Source organism: Temnothorax curvispinosus, unplaced genomic scaffold, assembly GCF_003070985.1.
Source record: "Temnothorax curvispinosus isolate PA1 unplaced genomic scaffold, ASM307098v1 QBEX01004747.1, whole genome shotgun sequence".
Lineage (NCBI taxonomy): Eukaryota > Metazoa > Arthropoda > Insecta > Hymenoptera > Formicidae > Temnothorax > Temnothorax curvispinosus.
Window position 1 is genome coordinate 830,953 of NW_020214527.1, and position 17,637 is coordinate 848,589.

Sequence of the window (17,637 nt, forward strand, 5' to 3'; positions counted from 1 at the left end):
CAGCCTTAGAAAGAGATGGCTTCGACGGGCAGCCATTATATTTGTGTAACGTGGCAACATCTAATGATAAGATAGTTGGATATACTCTCTTTTATTACACTTATTCCACATGGTGTGGAAAGTCCATGTATCTGGACGATATCTACGTGACGCCGGATTTTCGAGGGAAACATGTCGGCAGCATGCTTCTCAAATCAGTCGCGAAGGTATAACGTTTAATTAGGATTACGGATTACGGTGATGTGATATGCGCCTGATTATGAAATATTTTGCAGGAAGCAGTTGAGAACGGCTGTCACAAATTGGACTTTGTGGTTCTCAACTGGAACCCAGCGCAAGAGTTTTACAAGAGACTTGGAGCCGTTGATGCGACAGTCAAGTACCAGGGGCACTGTTATCGTTTCTCTGAAGGAGATTTAAGAAAATTAGCATCTGCGAATTGCGAATAGCGTAAAAGTATTTTGATTAATTTTGACAGCGGCAATTATTTTATTATATACATATATGTATCTAATGTACATAGAATGAGCTTCAAAATTAATAAAAGTTTAATAAAAAATTCTATATAAATTGTATTCTTAATTTTAAGTAATATACATATTCTGTATTAAATAATACATGAATATTTTGTTTTTAATTTTTTTCAGTAAAATCCGTCTACGCGTTCTTTCGTTTTTCAATTTAAAACACGTGTGTGGTCCCTCATTTCAAAACGCATGAGATACTTATAGTGACTTATACCTGAACTTTTTGTACTCTTCGTCTTTTCTCTTTCTCTCCTTGCATCTAATTGCACGCAAGGAGAATACGAATATCATTTTAAGTGCAAAAAGTATGACATAGTGCAGCTACAAAGGAGAGATCCTAGATCCTAAAGCCACCTTTCAACGGACTTGCGCACTGGCACTATTGGGCAGTGAGCGGTTATAAATAACGTCCGAGTTCGTGTTCGTAAAACAGGTAAGTAATTAAATTCTGTGTTTCGGGCGCGCACAGCTGATTGGACAATGATGCCACATGTAAGATGTATTATTTACATTTTGTTTTGTTATTAACAATAATTAACTACCGTTTGTTATATCATTTCTTGAACGTGTCGAAAAATGCTTAACTCGAATCGTGTTTTTGTTTTCTGTACGAGTACGAGATAATTTGACGGTGTACAGAATGCAAAGGTTTATTCGCTGAATGTATGTTATATCGTGAATATTATGTGTTACAGATATCAAACGGACTGCGGATATTAAATGCCACCACAAGTTGTTACCGAAAAGTGCCCAACAGAGAATTCTTTTATTGGTTAACCATAATATTTAACAGGTATCTGGCAAAACTTATCGTTATATTGACTGCGATATTACTTGCTGACACGTAACTTTTAAAGTGATAATTGATAATTTATTTTCAGGGTCGACTACGATAGAATTCAGTCTGTCGGCCCAGACCGTGCTTGTGCTGAGTGGCTCTTGAAGAACGGTGCCAGTGTTAGATGGAAAGGTTTTTCGGAACATTTGAAAGATTACAATAAATTGCTATCAGAAGAAAATCGATGTTACATTCAAGCGGTAGATGCTACAGATTCTGGAATAACTCATGTAGGATTTCCATATTTTGGTTAGTATCATATTAAACGTGTACACACGTGTGTGTGTGTGTGTGTGTGTGTGTGTGTGTGTGTATACATAATATAATAAATTATAACATTATTTGGCAATTGAGATATTGTAACGGAGAATCTTTGATAACAACAGTTACTAAATACTTGATATAGTTTAAAACTAAATATTAATCTAGAATTTTTATTGGATAGAGCCATCAAAAGTATTAAATGTACTTATATTGTGATTAATATTGTAATCGTGATAATTGCAAACTGTTTTTGGTTAAAAAAGAATTTTTATTGTATATTACAAATAAATTCTTATTCATCATTGTGTCTTTAGATATATTTATAATGGATAATATTGGTACTAATAAAAATGCAGTTGGTTGCAGGTATATTGACGAGATAAAACTCATACGTTGTTATTACTTGTATAACACCGCCTTGCCATTATTATCAGCAGTGAAGGATTCCCTAACTACTCTTGAAATCAAAGATTGTAAGAGTATAACTGATGAAGGAGTGCGCAGTTTGAAAAATCTCAAGTAAGCGTTTTATATTATTATATTATTTTGTTAAATGTATTAAAGAATACTATTTTCAATGTTTGTTAAATTAAAAGGAAATACAATTTGAATATTGAATTCTTTTTTCTATATTTTATAGAAATCTGAAGACTCTGAAGCTCACTGGTATACCATATCTAGAGCATAAAGCTTCACTTAGGAAAGAGCTTGCAGAAGCTCTGCCAAATTGTACAATAGAATTGGAATAAATTATATGGAACATCGATAGGACCTATGCACAGTAAATGTCCAGAATTTTTAATTATTAATTTTGTTAACGTGTATATACATATAACGTTATTAATATAATGTACAATTTATAAAATAATATTTAAAGAAATAAATAAATTAGAAATTGATATTTGTTTTTTTAGGTATATTCGTGTATCCCGTTCCGCATTTATTATTTCATATTACATTGTATCATTTCCTGAGTGGCAGTCATACTTAATTTCAACAATGCCACAAGAAATGAATGTTTTGTGTTGTTATTCTTGCAAAATGTATCAAGTAAGTTTTAGTTTGAAGTGAATATCGTTAACAGTAACGTTCGTTATAACTTATAACTTTTAGTAATTCGTTTCCTTTGCATTTTTATAGGTACATATAGTGAAAAAAGCACGCAAATGGCAGTGCAAGTTGTGTAATGCAAAGCAATCTGTACGGCAGGTACATATTTCAAAATTTATTAACGATGCCAAATAAAACAACTTATTATAATTCTTAAATACTTTAAATTAAATAAAGTATTTAAGAATTATAATAAGATGTACAAAGTACCCCTACATCTGAAATACTAAATAAAGTATTTAAGAATTATAATTATGTTGTTTTTATTTCTAGATATATTTTCAAGGATCTGGCAAAGATTGTCGCCTTCGCGTCCAGCACTTGAATTATTTAAAGGCAAATAACACATCATTTTCCTTACATCCTGAGAAAGAAAACAGCAATGATAGTTGTAACGCTACAAATATTGCTCAAGAATTTGACATTGATAAACCTACTGAAAATAAATCGGCAAAATATCGAGATTCACCGAAGAAAGAAAATCCGTCTGATACAGAAGATTCATCTTTTGATAATATCCGTGAAGTTGAAGATACGATAACAAATGAGAAATCTCCATGTAATGCTGTAAACAATGATTTACGTAAGTTCGAAAACACTTTAGATGATTGTAATTTTGAAAGTGAAGATATTGCTAATAAGACAGAGAATCCAGGTTCTATAGAGTTTAATTATAATTCTAACATCGAAGATAAATGCAATTTGCAAGATAGCGGTAAATCAAGCAGGGATTATAATGATGCCGCTAATATTTTTGAAACTTACGGTGATTTAGATGATCCTCTTATTTAATTTTCTTAAATGATCGATATGCTATTCTTGTGTAAATTAACAAAATAGTAATGCAGGAACTATACTATTTAATTTAAATATAAATTAATCATTTTCCTGAAAAGTAACATTTTTTTATTACAGAATTTAATACATAAAAAATTCAAGAAAATATATGTCAAATTGTTTTGTCCATAAATTTCAATATCCTACAATTTCAATTAAATGCATAAATTATTTACCTACTTCTCATTATCTATATACATATACATGTGTGTGTTTGTGTGTGTTTTTGTGTAGTAACTAAATATTTTTAATTTAATATTTTCTATATAAAGAGAGTAATACCGCAGAGATAAAATGTTTTTCTTCTAAATTCTAGACTTAAATACATTGTTTCCTTTTGTTACATTTCTTTTCTGAGAAAAATAAATGAATAACAGTTCATTATATAATGCAGAGTTCTTTAGGAAAGATAGAATGCTAGTTGTAAGATTAACACACACTGTTGATACATAAATTCTTAAATTCTAATCTAAGGTAATCTAAATTCATAAACTGTATCAAAGGGATTCATGCAATATGTCATAAAAATGTAGATAATTAAAAAACAATTATGTAGCAATATATATGAAGACAGTATATGTTAAAATATGTATGAATATTTCATGTTTATCTTTATTTCTTACTAGTTCTATATATTATATTAATATATGCCAGCATTCTATTTTTCCTTAATATGTATTATACCAATAATTATTTTGCTACACTAAAACAGCTGTGTTAAAACAATATGGTGACAAATCTAATATTTATCGTTAGATTAAAAGAGTTATAAAGTCCTAAATAGAAGTGTTGTAATTACAGTAATATTTATAGCTTATAAACAATTTTAAAAATTCAACTAAAGCTCAGATCATTTTCTTGCTTTGGAATCAATATCAAGATGTAGAAAGAATATCGATGCTTATAAATGTTTTGGCAGTGCATTACGTAAGAACATGTGTACATTTTGTCATAGAAAGTTAACAGGAGAGCTAAAAAAAATGGCAGCGTTTGATAAACGTTTCTGATTGTTACCCAAATAATACAATGCAGAAAGATTGCAATTGGCAAGGGAAGATAAAGTTATTATTCTTTTCGTTGTGCGTTCAGTCTTCTATTACACAGCTGATTTCAGTAATAGTATGCTGATAAATACTTCTCGCAGTAAGAAATTTTCAGCAAAAATGTATATTGACATTGGTTATTATCGACATGTTAACAGTGAGGAAAGTAATATGTATATTGTCAAATTTACAGTTTAATTTATTAATTTTTAAGCAAATGCAATTAGTTATAACGCATATTTTAAAAATCACAAGCTATTATTAGACATTATTAGAAATTATTCGCGCGTATAATTATTTTTCTCACTAAATATTTGCTTCAAAAAACAAATAAATTATCATAAAAAACATTTATAAAATAGAACAAAATCACCTAACTACGTCTTTAATTATTCATAGTCCTAATTATATAAAATTCATATAAATTATATAAAAATTACATGTTTTGTATATTTATAAATGTGCTCCACACAGTGCATATAATATTCCTACAGATAAATCCGACAGTTGCCATAAAATGTATTGAAAACATGCACAATGTGGATGATAAAGATCTAATAAAATCGAGTTATTAATTTAACCCTAGGTATACACTCTGGGTTTTCCGAGATCCCAGATGAAGTTTGAATTTCTCTTCAATAGCTAGTAATTGCCGAAGTAATCAATAGTTTGTCAGTTTTGCAATAATTAACACGTAAAATAAGTCAGGAATCTTTCAGACCTCAGTGTGTGTTTCGTACTTTTTTTGCAAGTCATTATATTTTTTAATTCATGAATTTTTATTTTCTAACAAAAATCCTAACTTTTATACCTGTCTGCAAACCCGCCAGAAGATAGAAATATTCGTCATTTTTGGAACCTTGTAATTTTCATGATAATATTCCAATATTATCGACAAATTTTTTTTGTACATTGAAATGTGCTCTTTCAAAATCTGAATCTGAATCCCAGTGTGGCTTCGAGGTATGCGAAAAATATGTATACCTATAGTTAAATATCAGTTAATATAAGCTCGGTTTCTTCGTTATTCATTAGATACTAAATAAATTAGGTTACTAAATGCATTGCGAAATCAATATATACCTAAGGCAATTTGTCACGCAATTGTTGAAGTGTAAAAAAAGATAAATCAGTATTGATGTCTAGAACTATGACGCCGGGGATTTATTGAATCTTGGTGATGTCGCCAGTTGCTTTGCCAGCTTCTATTGCGCCTATTCCAACTGAAACAAAAATGATATTATTGATATTAAATTCACATTTAATTAAATTATTTTAAATGTTTAGAGAAATATTTCTATACTTACTTCTGTAACTTCTTTCGTCTTTTATTAGGTGGACTGCCAAGTTCGCTTTCGCGTATAATTTGTAACGCTGAGGGTACAAACATCTCTTCTGCTAAAACAATTTATAGGATTAGTGTTTAATATGTAACTAAATTTTTTACGAAACGTACCGAATGCAACACTGTTTTTTCTTTTCGAAATATATCGTTGATGTTGCTGCAGTTGTGGCATAGCCTCTCTAGCATTACCGACTGTACAATCCCATGTACCTTTACATCCCTTCAAGTGTTCCAATTGATCATGCAGATATGATCTTTCAGAGGATGTCAAAGATGACGCTCTATTCCATTGTTCAAATGGATCTGACAAAAAAAAATTAAAGTAATATCAATTATTCGCTCGTGAGATTTTATTCCTTAAGATTTCTTTCATACACACCAAGTCTTAAATTGTAATATGTCACTAATCCCGTGGTAAATTCGCAGTAAAGGAAATCGTGCGTCTTGTTAATTGTACGTATGCATGAATACGTGTTATTATTAGCATTCATGCAAAAGCAAAATGGTCCGGCATTCCACAGAGGTGCGGTACGCCAGTGATCGTTATCGTGCTCGAAGCAGTTCATTTTTTCCGTCAGGCACTCCTTTTCCAGCTTGGCTTTCTTTCTGAGCTTTTTCTCCTTCTTCTTTAAACGCTCCTCCTTCAATCTTCGTCTTTCCTCCTTAGCAATCTCCTTCTCATCTTTCTTTGTATCCGGTTCACAATAACATTTATGTCGCGCTTCTAACGGCGTGTTTAGCATCGGCGGCAGACGTCCGTTGTTACTTGTTGTAGTTATACCTACGGTAAAAACGGTTATTACGGTTATTAAAACCGGTAAATACGGTTATATGATAAAAAAATACTCTTTAAAGATATAAACGGAGACTAATTAAAATGTATAACAATAACCTTGCTTGTGTTTTCTATCAGGAGATTCAAGAATGGTAACGTCGATCCTCGCTGGTCCAAGGATACCCGATGTCCTGTTCTTTTGTACTTTAGGATATCTCTTCACTGACGGCACAGTTGTCGTGACAGATGAATTCCTAGGTTGATCGAAACTTTTATCGATAGGCGGATTGGTTCTTGGCACTTCTGTCATGTGTGTCGAAGTCATTGTTACAGTCGTTCCGGATTCAGTAACTGCGATCGATTCCGTAGTACGATCTTCGTTGAAGTCGTTATTACTCCTGGAAACTCCGGAATACTGGGTTTCTTGTCTCGTACTGCTTGCTTCTGTGGTAGCAGGAACAGTCGTAAATTTGTGACTATAATTGTGCCTCTCGCGAGTCGTAGGATTTTGCGTAGACAATGTCACATCGCTGGTAACGTATGTTGTATTCACGCGCGGAACATCGTCGTGTACGCTATTCGTAAGTAGCGTATTGTTTCTACGGTGATGATGCGTTTTCCGACGTCTCTGCGGCTTATCTTCTTCAATTTCCGTTCTGTTTGTAGGTATTTCCTTAGTTTTCTGACGGCGAGGCGATTTCTTTGGCTTAACTGTTGTTAGAACCGTTGTTGCTGACGTTTCGCTGACAGTTTCCGTGGTAAAAGTTTCGATAGGAGTTGTACCGTATTTATCAGGTTTTTCTTCCGTCGTCGACCCTTTTTCATCCTCCGGAGTTGTATTAATCTTCGTAACAGACTCCGTGGTCGTGTTCACGATAATATCTGCAGTAGTATGAGTAACTTTATCGTGCTTTTTATGATGGCGGCTCGCGTGCCCCTTTGGAGGATGATGGTGAGTTTTGTGCGAACTGTGAGTTTCCTCTGCGTCAGCAAGTTTCTCCTCGTTATCCAGAAATTGTGGCCGTTTGATCATTAAATGCCGGCGAATCTCCTGCAAACACATCAACGTTATATTACCAATTTGTATTAAAAAGCTATATGTACATTATATGTATTGTATTAATATATATAACGTATTAATATATATTTATACAATTTACTTTCAACGTTTCCAATTGCATTCGCATCTCTCGGATTTGCTGCTCGATCTCCCGTCTAGATATTCGCCACTCATTAGGATCTCGATATATAGCTTGTGTACAATTTACACCTCCTTCCGGTGAAACCAAACATTTTGGCGATAGTGACTTTCCTACTTCGGACGACAAATGACGAACTTGAGTTTGCTAAAATGATAAAATGATTCTTATTATTCGGTGACATATGTAAAATGACATTAGTGTGAAATCGTCGTTTTAAACGTTACCTTTAAATCATCTAGTTCTTCCTCTATACTTTCCATAATCTTCGTGACATGCTCTATAGTATCCTTCTTCGTGACACTTCTCCGTACCCTCCTATGCCTTTTTATTACGTCGTTCACATTTAATCGACCTTTAACAACCTTGTCTAAAGTGGGATCAAAGTCGTTTATCGAATAGCCGTAATCCAAGTAGTCGACAATGTATTTGTTTAGTTCGTTAGTTTTATCGTCATCAGTGTCTTCAACTCTCGTCTTACTGCCGTTCCTGAAATATACATCATCGATAGACCATGATAAGAAGTTCCTCCGAACTTCGTGATATTTAATTATAATTTTCGTACCCTTCAAGATCTTTCCTATATTCCCCGTTCACCTCCTGCGCCGGCATATCTAACTCCTGCAACGTGTCATCGTCGTCTTCCTCGTCAATCGCACGTCTGTCTCTGTCATCCAAGTCAATGTCATTATCAGATTCCTTATTATTTTCCTTGGATATGATATCACTCGATACTTCTCGCTTGCCTAGATCAAATTATTTTCGTTTAATTTATTCAATTCAAATTTACCTTATTTCGTAATAATTATCTCATTAATTTTAGCGATACTTAGGATGCTAAAGCCGACCTCAAATTTATCAGGGAGTAGCTTTACTATTGAGATTTCTATTTCTTTTTTTTAGATTATATAAAATGCAAAATAGATCATATATTAGATTACATAAAAATACAGAAAGGAAGAGTAATAACGCTGGTGACACTCACCTCGTTTGGTGAAGTATCCCGCAGTATCGTCGTAAGGATCCACAGGCCGACGATCCCTCGTGAAACCATATCTCTGCCCGTCGTAATCGTTGGACTCGAGCCTCGTGTAGATCACGCCGTTAGGGGTGAAACAAGCACACTTCTTGGACACCCTCTGTGGCAGCGGGGGTGCCGCGTACCTGCACTTGTGCCGTCGCCAGCGGTGCCCGTCCTTCTCGCATCTCCACTTCTGCCCAGGGAGACAATCGGTCTGCGCTTCCGGTCGCGAGCACTCCGCCGTGAGACGCTCGTGCTTCGTCGCGTAGGGTGCGTGCATCGGATGCACCCTATTGTCGAGATGCGGATCTATGCCTGGAACACGAATGCATGATCATGCGGCGATGAGAAATCCATTCCAGATTAACTTTGTTAATTAGATTATTTCTCGATATGCTTTCAGAGATCTCGACGCAATCTTTTTGAAAGAATTTCTTGAAGTTTCCGTTTCAATATTACGCGGCTTTGTTAATATTCATATTAATATTTGTGACTCGCTTCAGCGAGAAAATCAAAATGGTCACAAGATGAAATCTAGTCTCTAATGAAAACGGAGTGGTTTATTATGGTACTTGGAAAACGGAACTACAGAGAGATTGACATGACGACTTTATATATGCAAACAACCATCGGCAAAGTTAAATATAACATGACGCAGAAGCATGGAATCCAGCGTCCTCGAAACTTGATGTTCGCGACGACGAGGAGGAATTAGTCGATAATGTTACTGCGGATTCTATCGCGAAGGAAAAAAATAAACCGTCGGGATCAAGCGGACTTAGAACTCGAACATTGCGTGTTTCCTTGCATAAAACTTCTTAAAAAAAAGAAGAAGAAGAAACCGCGTCCTAATTCTTAAATTCCAAATTCGTCATCAATACATCGTATATGTATAATGCTCTTACATACGTTTATCGCCGAAAATACCCTCGCGACAAAGCGCTCTCCCGATAATCTCGAGAGGAGGATAAAGGGAGGAGGGATGCGCGCCCCGTCTCGATCCCGAGGACCGGGTATTTATGCTAATGCATACCAGGGAAAGAACTCGTTCCTCCGCGCGTGTACGCGTAATACGCGACGCACAGCATCTGGCGTAACGGTAGGTTTTATAATGTAACGCTGCTGCATGAGAGGAGAGCCCGGAGCATCTGCTCTTGTCGTCGAACCAACGGATCTATCTATCCGGATTCTCGTGAGATCAATGTCGCGAGACCCTGTCTCGACGCTTCCTGTACATGCATATTTGTGAGCGGATTAAATCAGTCATTTTATAACGTATACAGTTTCACTTTTTAATTTAATTTTTCTGGCAGTAAAAGAGAAAAGAGAGAATAAAGTGATTAATTGGCGATAATTTACGCTCGGCTTCCATTAACTAAATTTAATATTGAGTATGATTTGCAATATAATAAATTTATACATAATCGGCTCGCAAATTTCAATAATCCGACAAATGTAATAAAGCCCCATCAATTAATTATCCACTTGATTATCCATCTGTACATTAGCGTCAGAGCCTCGGTCATTTATTCGATTAGAATACATCTAATTTTCGTATTACACCAAAGTGTTTTATGAAAGTAATTACGCGTAAAGAATATTTCCAAAAAACTGTCGACGATAATTAAAATGTGAGATGATCTCGTCGCGATCGATAGTCGAATAAATCCGAATCTCTAAAGCGGATGACTCACTCGTTTCATCGATCATCGAGTCCTCGAAATCCTCGTCGTCCGAGATATCCTGATCGCTTCCGGTGTCGTTCTCCGTAAACCGATGTTCCGTTTCGGTGTCCTCTGGATCGGCGATATCATCGTCTTCCTCTTCCGGCGCCGAGCTCGATGGCCGTTTGGCCTGGGTGGCATTTTGCCTCCTGGCTTCCCGCGCCTTCGACTCAGCGATGGATTCCGGAGTCTCACGGCGGCCGGAGGACTCGATCAGGAATGTGTCGGGCCACTTGAACTTCGACCTTCTGCCGTGCTTGCTACTGTAACGACGAGCTTTACTCGCAAGCGAGATCGATACGACGCGGGAGGCTTACTTTGAGAAAAAAAAATATTGCACTTCGCGATAGAGAGGGATTATTACTGTTATAATAATTTAATGGAGCTACATGACGGAGATTTTAACTCGCTACAAGGTAAAGCCTGCAAAAAGTCACGCTGCAAAAAGGGCGTTTTAACAACGTAACTTCGTCTAACAGAGTCAGAAAGTTCTGACAAATTAATGAAGTTATAAAACAGGAATTTCAGCTCGGTATGGACACTGAAATCCGATTACGTGACCTGCATTAAAGTTGGAACATTAAGCTCTAACACTCAATTGGAAATTATTATTATACATTGAGAATTCATCGTGGGAATCGCGCGTGTGACATAACGCGTCGTAATAAATGATCAAGCTCCGGAGGTCAATGTACCAACATTCAAGCAGTTATATGTATATCAGCGGCGAGAAAAAAAATAAGATAATTGAATTTTCTAAATAAAGTTATGCTAAAAGTCTCGGCTAAAATAAAATTTCATTAAGAACATTTTAAGGAAAATACAATCCATTTTACTAGATAGCTGCCAAGTTTACAAACTTGATCAATATAAGTAAATATAGGTAAACGATTTCTCGAATTTTATGAGATTTTTGTAATGATACATTCCGCGTAATATTAACCAAAAAATGAGAACAAATATTTAAAGTATAAACAAACTTTCATTCTTTATTAACATATGTTAATTAATATTAATATTAACATATGTTACATATCTTTATGTGCATTTGATTTTCGTGTATTGGAGATGCTATTAAAGTGCAATGACACGACGAGCTTAAAAATTTAAGTGCACGATCTCATAAGAAAAACCGCCGACGTACTCACTTGAGAAAGAGTTTCTTGAAGGAACGACCATCCATCTGTGGTGGCGTTTCGACGCCGGCGATATCCAGGAACGTCGGCGCCAGATCGATGTTCAAAACTATGTCGTCTACTCTGCAACGTTATGCGAATGTTTTATTATTGCATACCTATTACGACTCAATACCGGGCCTTACACTTCCCGACGTTTATTTGTTCTTAAACGAGTTTCCGCGAACGAAATCCAACGTACAAAAGTTTTCGCGGGTAACAGCCATTATAATGATCTCGCCGCAACTTCATACGTCCAATAAACCTCGTATAGCCATATGGCTGTACTTTCAGTGCGTCTCAACTACTTGACGTAAAAAACGTTTAATGATCTCCCGACATTTATTGATGTTTACTTACTTTCGGAGATATTAGACAGACGGTAAGGCAGTTAAAAATTTTATAGCGTTATTACAAGGAACGATTTTACTCCTTGGTTGGATTTAAGTCTATTCCAGCTTATAATTATATGAGGATAGTGTGTATGTAAATGAATCATTTGACTGATTTGATAATAATTCACAATAATTCATTTGATAATGTAAATAGAAACATAATTGGAAAGAGAAAATATGTTCTCTTTCTACGTTTCTTCTATATTAGTTTACAATTAATATAATTATGATCTACACAAGATTAATTCAAAAATTTAATTAATACTTTACAATTCCTTCCTATTCTTGAAGATTTTTTCTATAAGGATGCAGCATTTTCGGGAAGATCAATTCAATTTTGTAAAAATGCTATTCGCTCTTTTAGACATCTGCTTTCTCGCAGTTTAGTTTCCACATGTATATCCACGAGCATAATTCTCATAATTCGGACTCTCTGCGGTTCGGAAATTTTTTTTACCGAAATTTAAAAAAATCAAAATTTTATTAATTTCTAATCAAATTCCCATAACAATGAATACCTAAACTTAAATATGTAATTGCGACTTACATGGATCCAGGCTCGATACCAGGACCTCTAATAAGGAATGGCACCCGTACGTCGAACTCGAATGGGAAGCTCTTGCCTTTTATAAGTCCGAACTGCCCCAAGTGATATCCGTGATCGGACGTATAAATAATATACGTATTATCCAGTTCACCCAGATCCTTCAATTCTTGATAAATCTGTCATAAGATAAATGTATCGTATAGTTGTATTAAAGTCTAGGACTTTCGTTAAAGATAATTCTCCGGAGATGAAATGACTATAGCTAGATTTCCTTTTAGATTTCAAACTTTCGAAATAATTATACGCAAGTGTTGAGTGTACTTTATCTACATAAATGCGTACCCTATCTACAGCAGCATCGACACTTTGCAAGGTTTGCAGTCGCTTTGTCATTAAGAGATCTGTGAACTGTTTGTGAATGGGCTGCATCTTCTGCGTAACTTGGAGTATCCATTGTTTGTCGGGATTCGGTGCGTAATCATATGCTGGCGTGCTGAAATGCAAAAATGCGGACATGATTTAATTATGCGTATCTCACAAATACATGTAAAATTTAATTCTTCTTTTCTTTATTAGAGAAAACGGTTTGAATAAATATTTTCCGACAGAATTTAGTCAGAGTTTAAGTTTTCATCTTCAACGAGCAATTATTACGAACAGTATATAGACAAACTTGTTAAATAAAAAGTAAGATAAAATGTATTGTTATTATTTACTGATTATTTATATTAGAATAATAATTAATATAAATAGATAATAACAATTAACATAACACATATAATATGGATAATTTATATTAATTAGAATAGAAATAAATCTAAATATATAAATAGTTGAAAATTCGATTTTGATATCGATAAGTATCATCCACTAGTTAAATCGCATTATATTGTATGCATATTACTGTGCTGGAAAACGTGAAATGCAAAGCCAAAAAAGAATATTGTTTTAATTATTCTCTTCCAAATGTCCGAAATAGTTTCTTTTATAAAAGTTCTGAACATATCCTTATAACATGTTTTTGTGTTATAGAAAGAGATATCTGTACTAAACAGTTTTCCAATACTCATCAGTTCAAGATGTGAAAATAATTTACGACTTCGATTTTAAATCTAAGGTCCCCTTCAATTCTATTTTCCTTGTTACGCAAGAAATCGACCGACAGTTAAAATTCATTGTTACATTGTGAAATCTCGCCACGTGCCGCTATCCGTAATCACAATCGCGATCCGCTAGTTGCGAAGTTTTAACGAGAACCCGTCTGGATTTAGGAACGTGTAACACAGTTTTATCTCAGGAATCCTTGACAGCTAGACCGAAATTGAATTAATCCCCCGTGACCGGAGCGTGAGATCGCCGATGAGACGGCGGAGTGAGAATCATAGGTGGACTGGTGGACGCGGCTACGCTCGAGACCCTTGCCGCCTCCTTCTCCTCCTCCAATTACGCGAGACACGAAATTATGGATAATTGGCCCTTCACCTTCCTTCACGTCCTTTAGAAACGCTCATACTGCACGCAGGATCTTTGTCTTATTGACGGGTTTTTATACTTTTTATGTATAACAAAAACAGGTTTCCAATTATGCATATGTTACATATTTCAAGAAAAATAAACAACCAATAAAAAGTAAAAATACATACTACATTTTTAAATATATTCTTGAAAAAAGAATACAAGATTTTATGTATTTATCCATAGTTTACGTAATTCATTTCTCATCTCATCTCATCTTATCTCATCTCATCTCATCCCAACTCATCTCATTTTCATTTCTAAAAAGGCATGTATATTAAACTCGAATCTATCGAAGTTTATTGTTGTCGTTTTTCCGTGATGCTGATTGGTTCTCTTGCTGCGCTTACTTCGTGAGTGGTTGTCATCGTCTATGTTGACAGTTGTGTGTATCAAAAGGTTAATATTAATGTCGCAGTAACAGTATAATATTGAAGCTAAATAGCGCGCGCGTAGCGCACGTTTGTGTGTCTATAGTAATATAAAAAATAAAACAATTTTAAAAGAATTTTATTTATAATAGAAATATTTAATTTGAAACAAAATATTTAATGCTAAAATTAAAAGATTACATAAAAAAAATCTATGCAAAGATTTCTATAGATAACTGTCTCTTCATATTATGCAATGGCATTTAGATTACGGTAAAATCGTAATTGTAATTTACTTATAATTAGATATTAAAGATATGTAGCAAATTTGGCATAGAGCAGTTTGTATAAATTAAAGTACGGAAGTTGCAATGTTTGATATGTAGTGTTCATACCAATCAGATATGATATATAGATTTAACTTTACGCTCTGTGTGTTACGGCTAATAATAATTACTAACAATTATAATTTATATTCATTTCAGTATATTAATGCGACAAACTTTACAAGAAATAAAAAATTTAAGGTGTCACTTTGTGCTAGATGCATTTATTTCTGTTCCTGTTGATTATAACTAATTGTGCTTAATTATATTATTTAGAAATTATTTTTTTTTTATTTAGATTTAAAAACATCTACAGTGTAAAAGTTTATAATCAAATAAGTACGATTATTGAGAACGGAAAAGTATCCATCCATATAAGTGTTACAAAGTGTTACTGAATGATAAAAAAAAAAAGAACTCAAGTTCACTAGTTATCTTTGTCTAATGACAATTTATGTTTGTTTCAATTTATTGGTGGGGCAAACATGCAAACCCCACACTTCCAAAAAATAACAGGTAGCATATTAATATAAAATATATACATACATTTCATTTATCTTTTATTATAACCAATTGTGTGTATTTTTGTATACGAGAAATTATTTATGTCTGACTTCATCTAGAGTGTGAAAGTCGATGTAATTAGGGAACGACTGCTCAACATGTACGTCATCAAACACACTTTGCGAGATATGTAATATATATCTCATCGTATTATCGTAATATTAAAATAAAATATAAAACTTACATAAAATCCTTTTAAATGTGACTTTAATTCAATATTTTTATACGATAAATAATGAAAAAAATCTGTTTTTATCAAAAAATCATATACGGTTCTGTTTAAAAATTAAAAAAAGTAAATATAATTGCACTTTACAAACGTATCTGCGGAAAAAGTAACATCATAAAAAATCAAACATCATTCTCATATGTTTTTTTCTCTGTTATACTGTTTTATCGGAAAATGAATAACCCAAGTCCACTAGCTCCATAGAGATATACTTAAGACTAGAGTGCGTGAGTCATATGCTAGGACGTAAGAGGCTGCGATATAGAAATAGAAAAAGAACGCTGTAGTCAAACAAAGACAGAAGAGGCCCATACCGCAGGTTTTTCTTTCTATTCCTATCGCGAAAAGACAGCTTTCTCTTTCTATTCCTATATCGCTTTTTCAGCTCGCTTGCGCACTCTATTCTTATATCTCTTTGACTAGCTTAGTCACGTTCTGATGACAATTTATGTTTGTTTTAATTTATTAGTGGGACTACTCACGAACCCCACTTTCCAAAAAATATAATAGGTACCCACTAAAAAATGTACATACATTTCATTTATCTTCTATCTATTATAACCAATTATGTGTATTTTTGTATATGAGAAATTATTTATGTCTAACTCCATCTAGAGTGTAAAAGTTGATGTAATTAGAGAAATACGACTGTTGAATATGTACATACACCATCACGTAAACACACTACGGGATATGTAATATATCTTATCGTAATATTAAAATAAAATATGAAACTTACATAAAATCCTTTTAAATGTGACTTTAGTGACTTTAAGTGTGATATCCAGCGTATTTACAAGCGCGAATTACCGGTAATTAAAGCAAAAATCACAAAGTGAGTAAGCAAGATAGAGCCGTTTACGAATCGCGTATGATTCTTTAAACGATGAGAAACGCGCTTTGCTTGTCGAGCAATCATTCGATGTCTATTGTGACTATCGAAAAAAATTCGAGCAACATCATCACGTGATTAATCAGCGCGATAGCTTGTTTTATTTTGAGCTACTGCTCAAGCAGAAACAAAAAGAAATCGCTGTAGCTGTGCAGGAAACACAATTTAAGCTAAAAGAGGCTATTACCCAGATATTTTTTTTTTACAAAATCGTGGGTTATTTAAATATAATATGTATTAGATTTTCCAATTTCTCATTGTATAGGCATGAAGTCGCACCGAAAATAAATGTCGTGAATGATATGGATAAATATAAAAGGATATATACGATTGTTCCACGACTACAAATATTGAGAAGTAAAAAGAATCATCGAAACATTATTTACTCCACAGTATGTATCACGTACTATATAGAATGCTGAAAAGATCATCAAGTTTTAATATATTTAATTAAAATCGCCAATTTATGTGCAATTATTCGTTGTAAGTACTCATGCAAGAAAGCAGAATTGATGATTCATGTCAAGTAATCATTTGCTGCTACGATCTATTCCACAGATTTATCAATTGTTATGCTTATTATTAGCGAATAGAAATGACGCCCGCAGTCTTTATTGAGATGTCACCGATTAGTGCTAAACAAAATTAAACGTTTTTTTTATGCACGATTAATCGCGCATGATGGTGTCATCCTGGCAAGAAATCACCAATCCTGTACGCGCGCGCGTGCGTTAGACTTCGCCCCATCACATAACTATTATAAATAAGCATCGATATATATGTACCACGTATAACGTATATAATGGTGCATAAGGATACAAGGAGAATACGCGAAAGTGGAAGTAAAGGGGGAAACCCTGTTATGAGTAATATATCTTAAATCGCGTGATATATTACGCGTAAAAGAGTCACGGCAGTCTCGCGTGCGCGTGTATGTACT

The 17,637-nt window shown here is 34.1% G+C and overlaps 3 protein-coding genes across 8 annotated transcripts in view; 2 read left to right on the forward strand and 1 right to left on the reverse strand.

Moving 5' to 3' along the window:
- LOC112453871 (diamine acetyltransferase 2-like) overlaps window positions 1–524 on the forward strand; it is a 1,297-nt gene extending 773 nt beyond the window's left edge. The window contains exons 3-4 of the mRNA XM_025014873.1: window positions 4–206; window positions 276–524. Of these exons, the coding sequence (XP_024870641.1) occupies window positions 4–206; window positions 276–449 (377 nt within the window). The 3' untranslated portion in view covers window positions 450–524. The remainder of the gene's footprint in view (window positions 1–3; window positions 207–275) is intronic.
- A 411-nt stretch (window positions 525–935) lies between these two features.
- LOC112453866 (ATP synthase subunit s, mitochondrial) lies at window positions 936–3,633 on the forward strand. 2 transcript variants are annotated; one of them, XR_003040672.1, is made up of 8 exons: window positions 936–1,019; window positions 1,223–1,320; window positions 1,409–1,614; window positions 1,986–2,148; window positions 2,270–2,410; window positions 2,544–2,679; window positions 2,770–2,838; window positions 3,013–3,633. XR_003040672.1 is itself a non-coding variant. In XM_025014856.1 (5 exons), the coding sequence occupies exons 1-5, from the start codon at window positions 1,008–1,010 to the stop codon at window positions 2,376–2,378; spliced, it is 588 nt and encodes a 195-aa protein (XP_024870624.1). In that variant the 5' UTR covers window positions 936–1,007; the 3' UTR covers window positions 2,379–2,485. The 2 variants fall into 2 exon arrangements, 1 of the variants encoding a protein (XP_024870624.1); XM_025014856.1 differs by lacking the exons at window positions 2,544–2,679; window positions 2,770–2,838; window positions 3,013–3,633 and having other exon boundaries at window positions 2,270–2,485.
- A 1,278-nt stretch (window positions 3,634–4,911) lies between these two features.
- Window positions 4,912–17,637, reverse strand: part of LOC112453863 (extracellular sulfatase SULF-1 homolog) — a 72,310-nt gene continuing 59,584 nt past the window's right edge. For 3 of the 5 annotated variants that reach the window (XM_025014850.1, XM_025014851.1, XM_025014854.1), the window contains 13 exons: window positions 13,143–13,293; window positions 12,801–12,976; window positions 11,832–11,942; window positions 10,654–10,946; window positions 8,924–9,274; window positions 8,504–8,684; window positions 8,166–8,427; window positions 7,900–8,085; window positions 6,857–7,790; window positions 6,344–6,745; window positions 6,076–6,267; window positions 5,927–6,014; window positions 4,912–5,842 (listed from right to left, as the gene is read on the reverse strand). In XM_025014850.1, the coding sequence (XP_024870618.1) occupies window positions 5,749–5,842; window positions 5,927–6,014; window positions 6,076–6,267; window positions 6,344–6,745; window positions 6,857–7,790; window positions 7,900–8,085; window positions 8,166–8,427; window positions 8,504–8,684; window positions 8,924–9,274; window positions 10,654–10,946; window positions 11,832–11,942; window positions 12,801–12,976; window positions 13,143–13,293 (3,421 nt within the window). In that variant the 3' untranslated portion in view covers window positions 4,912–5,748. The remainder of the gene's footprint in view (window positions 5,843–5,926; window positions 6,015–6,075; window positions 6,268–6,343; window positions 6,746–6,856; window positions 7,791–7,899; window positions 8,086–8,165; window positions 8,428–8,503; window positions 8,685–8,923; window positions 9,275–10,653; window positions 10,947–11,831; window positions 11,943–12,800; window positions 12,977–13,142; window positions 13,294–17,637) is intronic. The other 2 variants (XM_025014852.1, XM_025014853.1) reach the window with 2 other exon arrangements.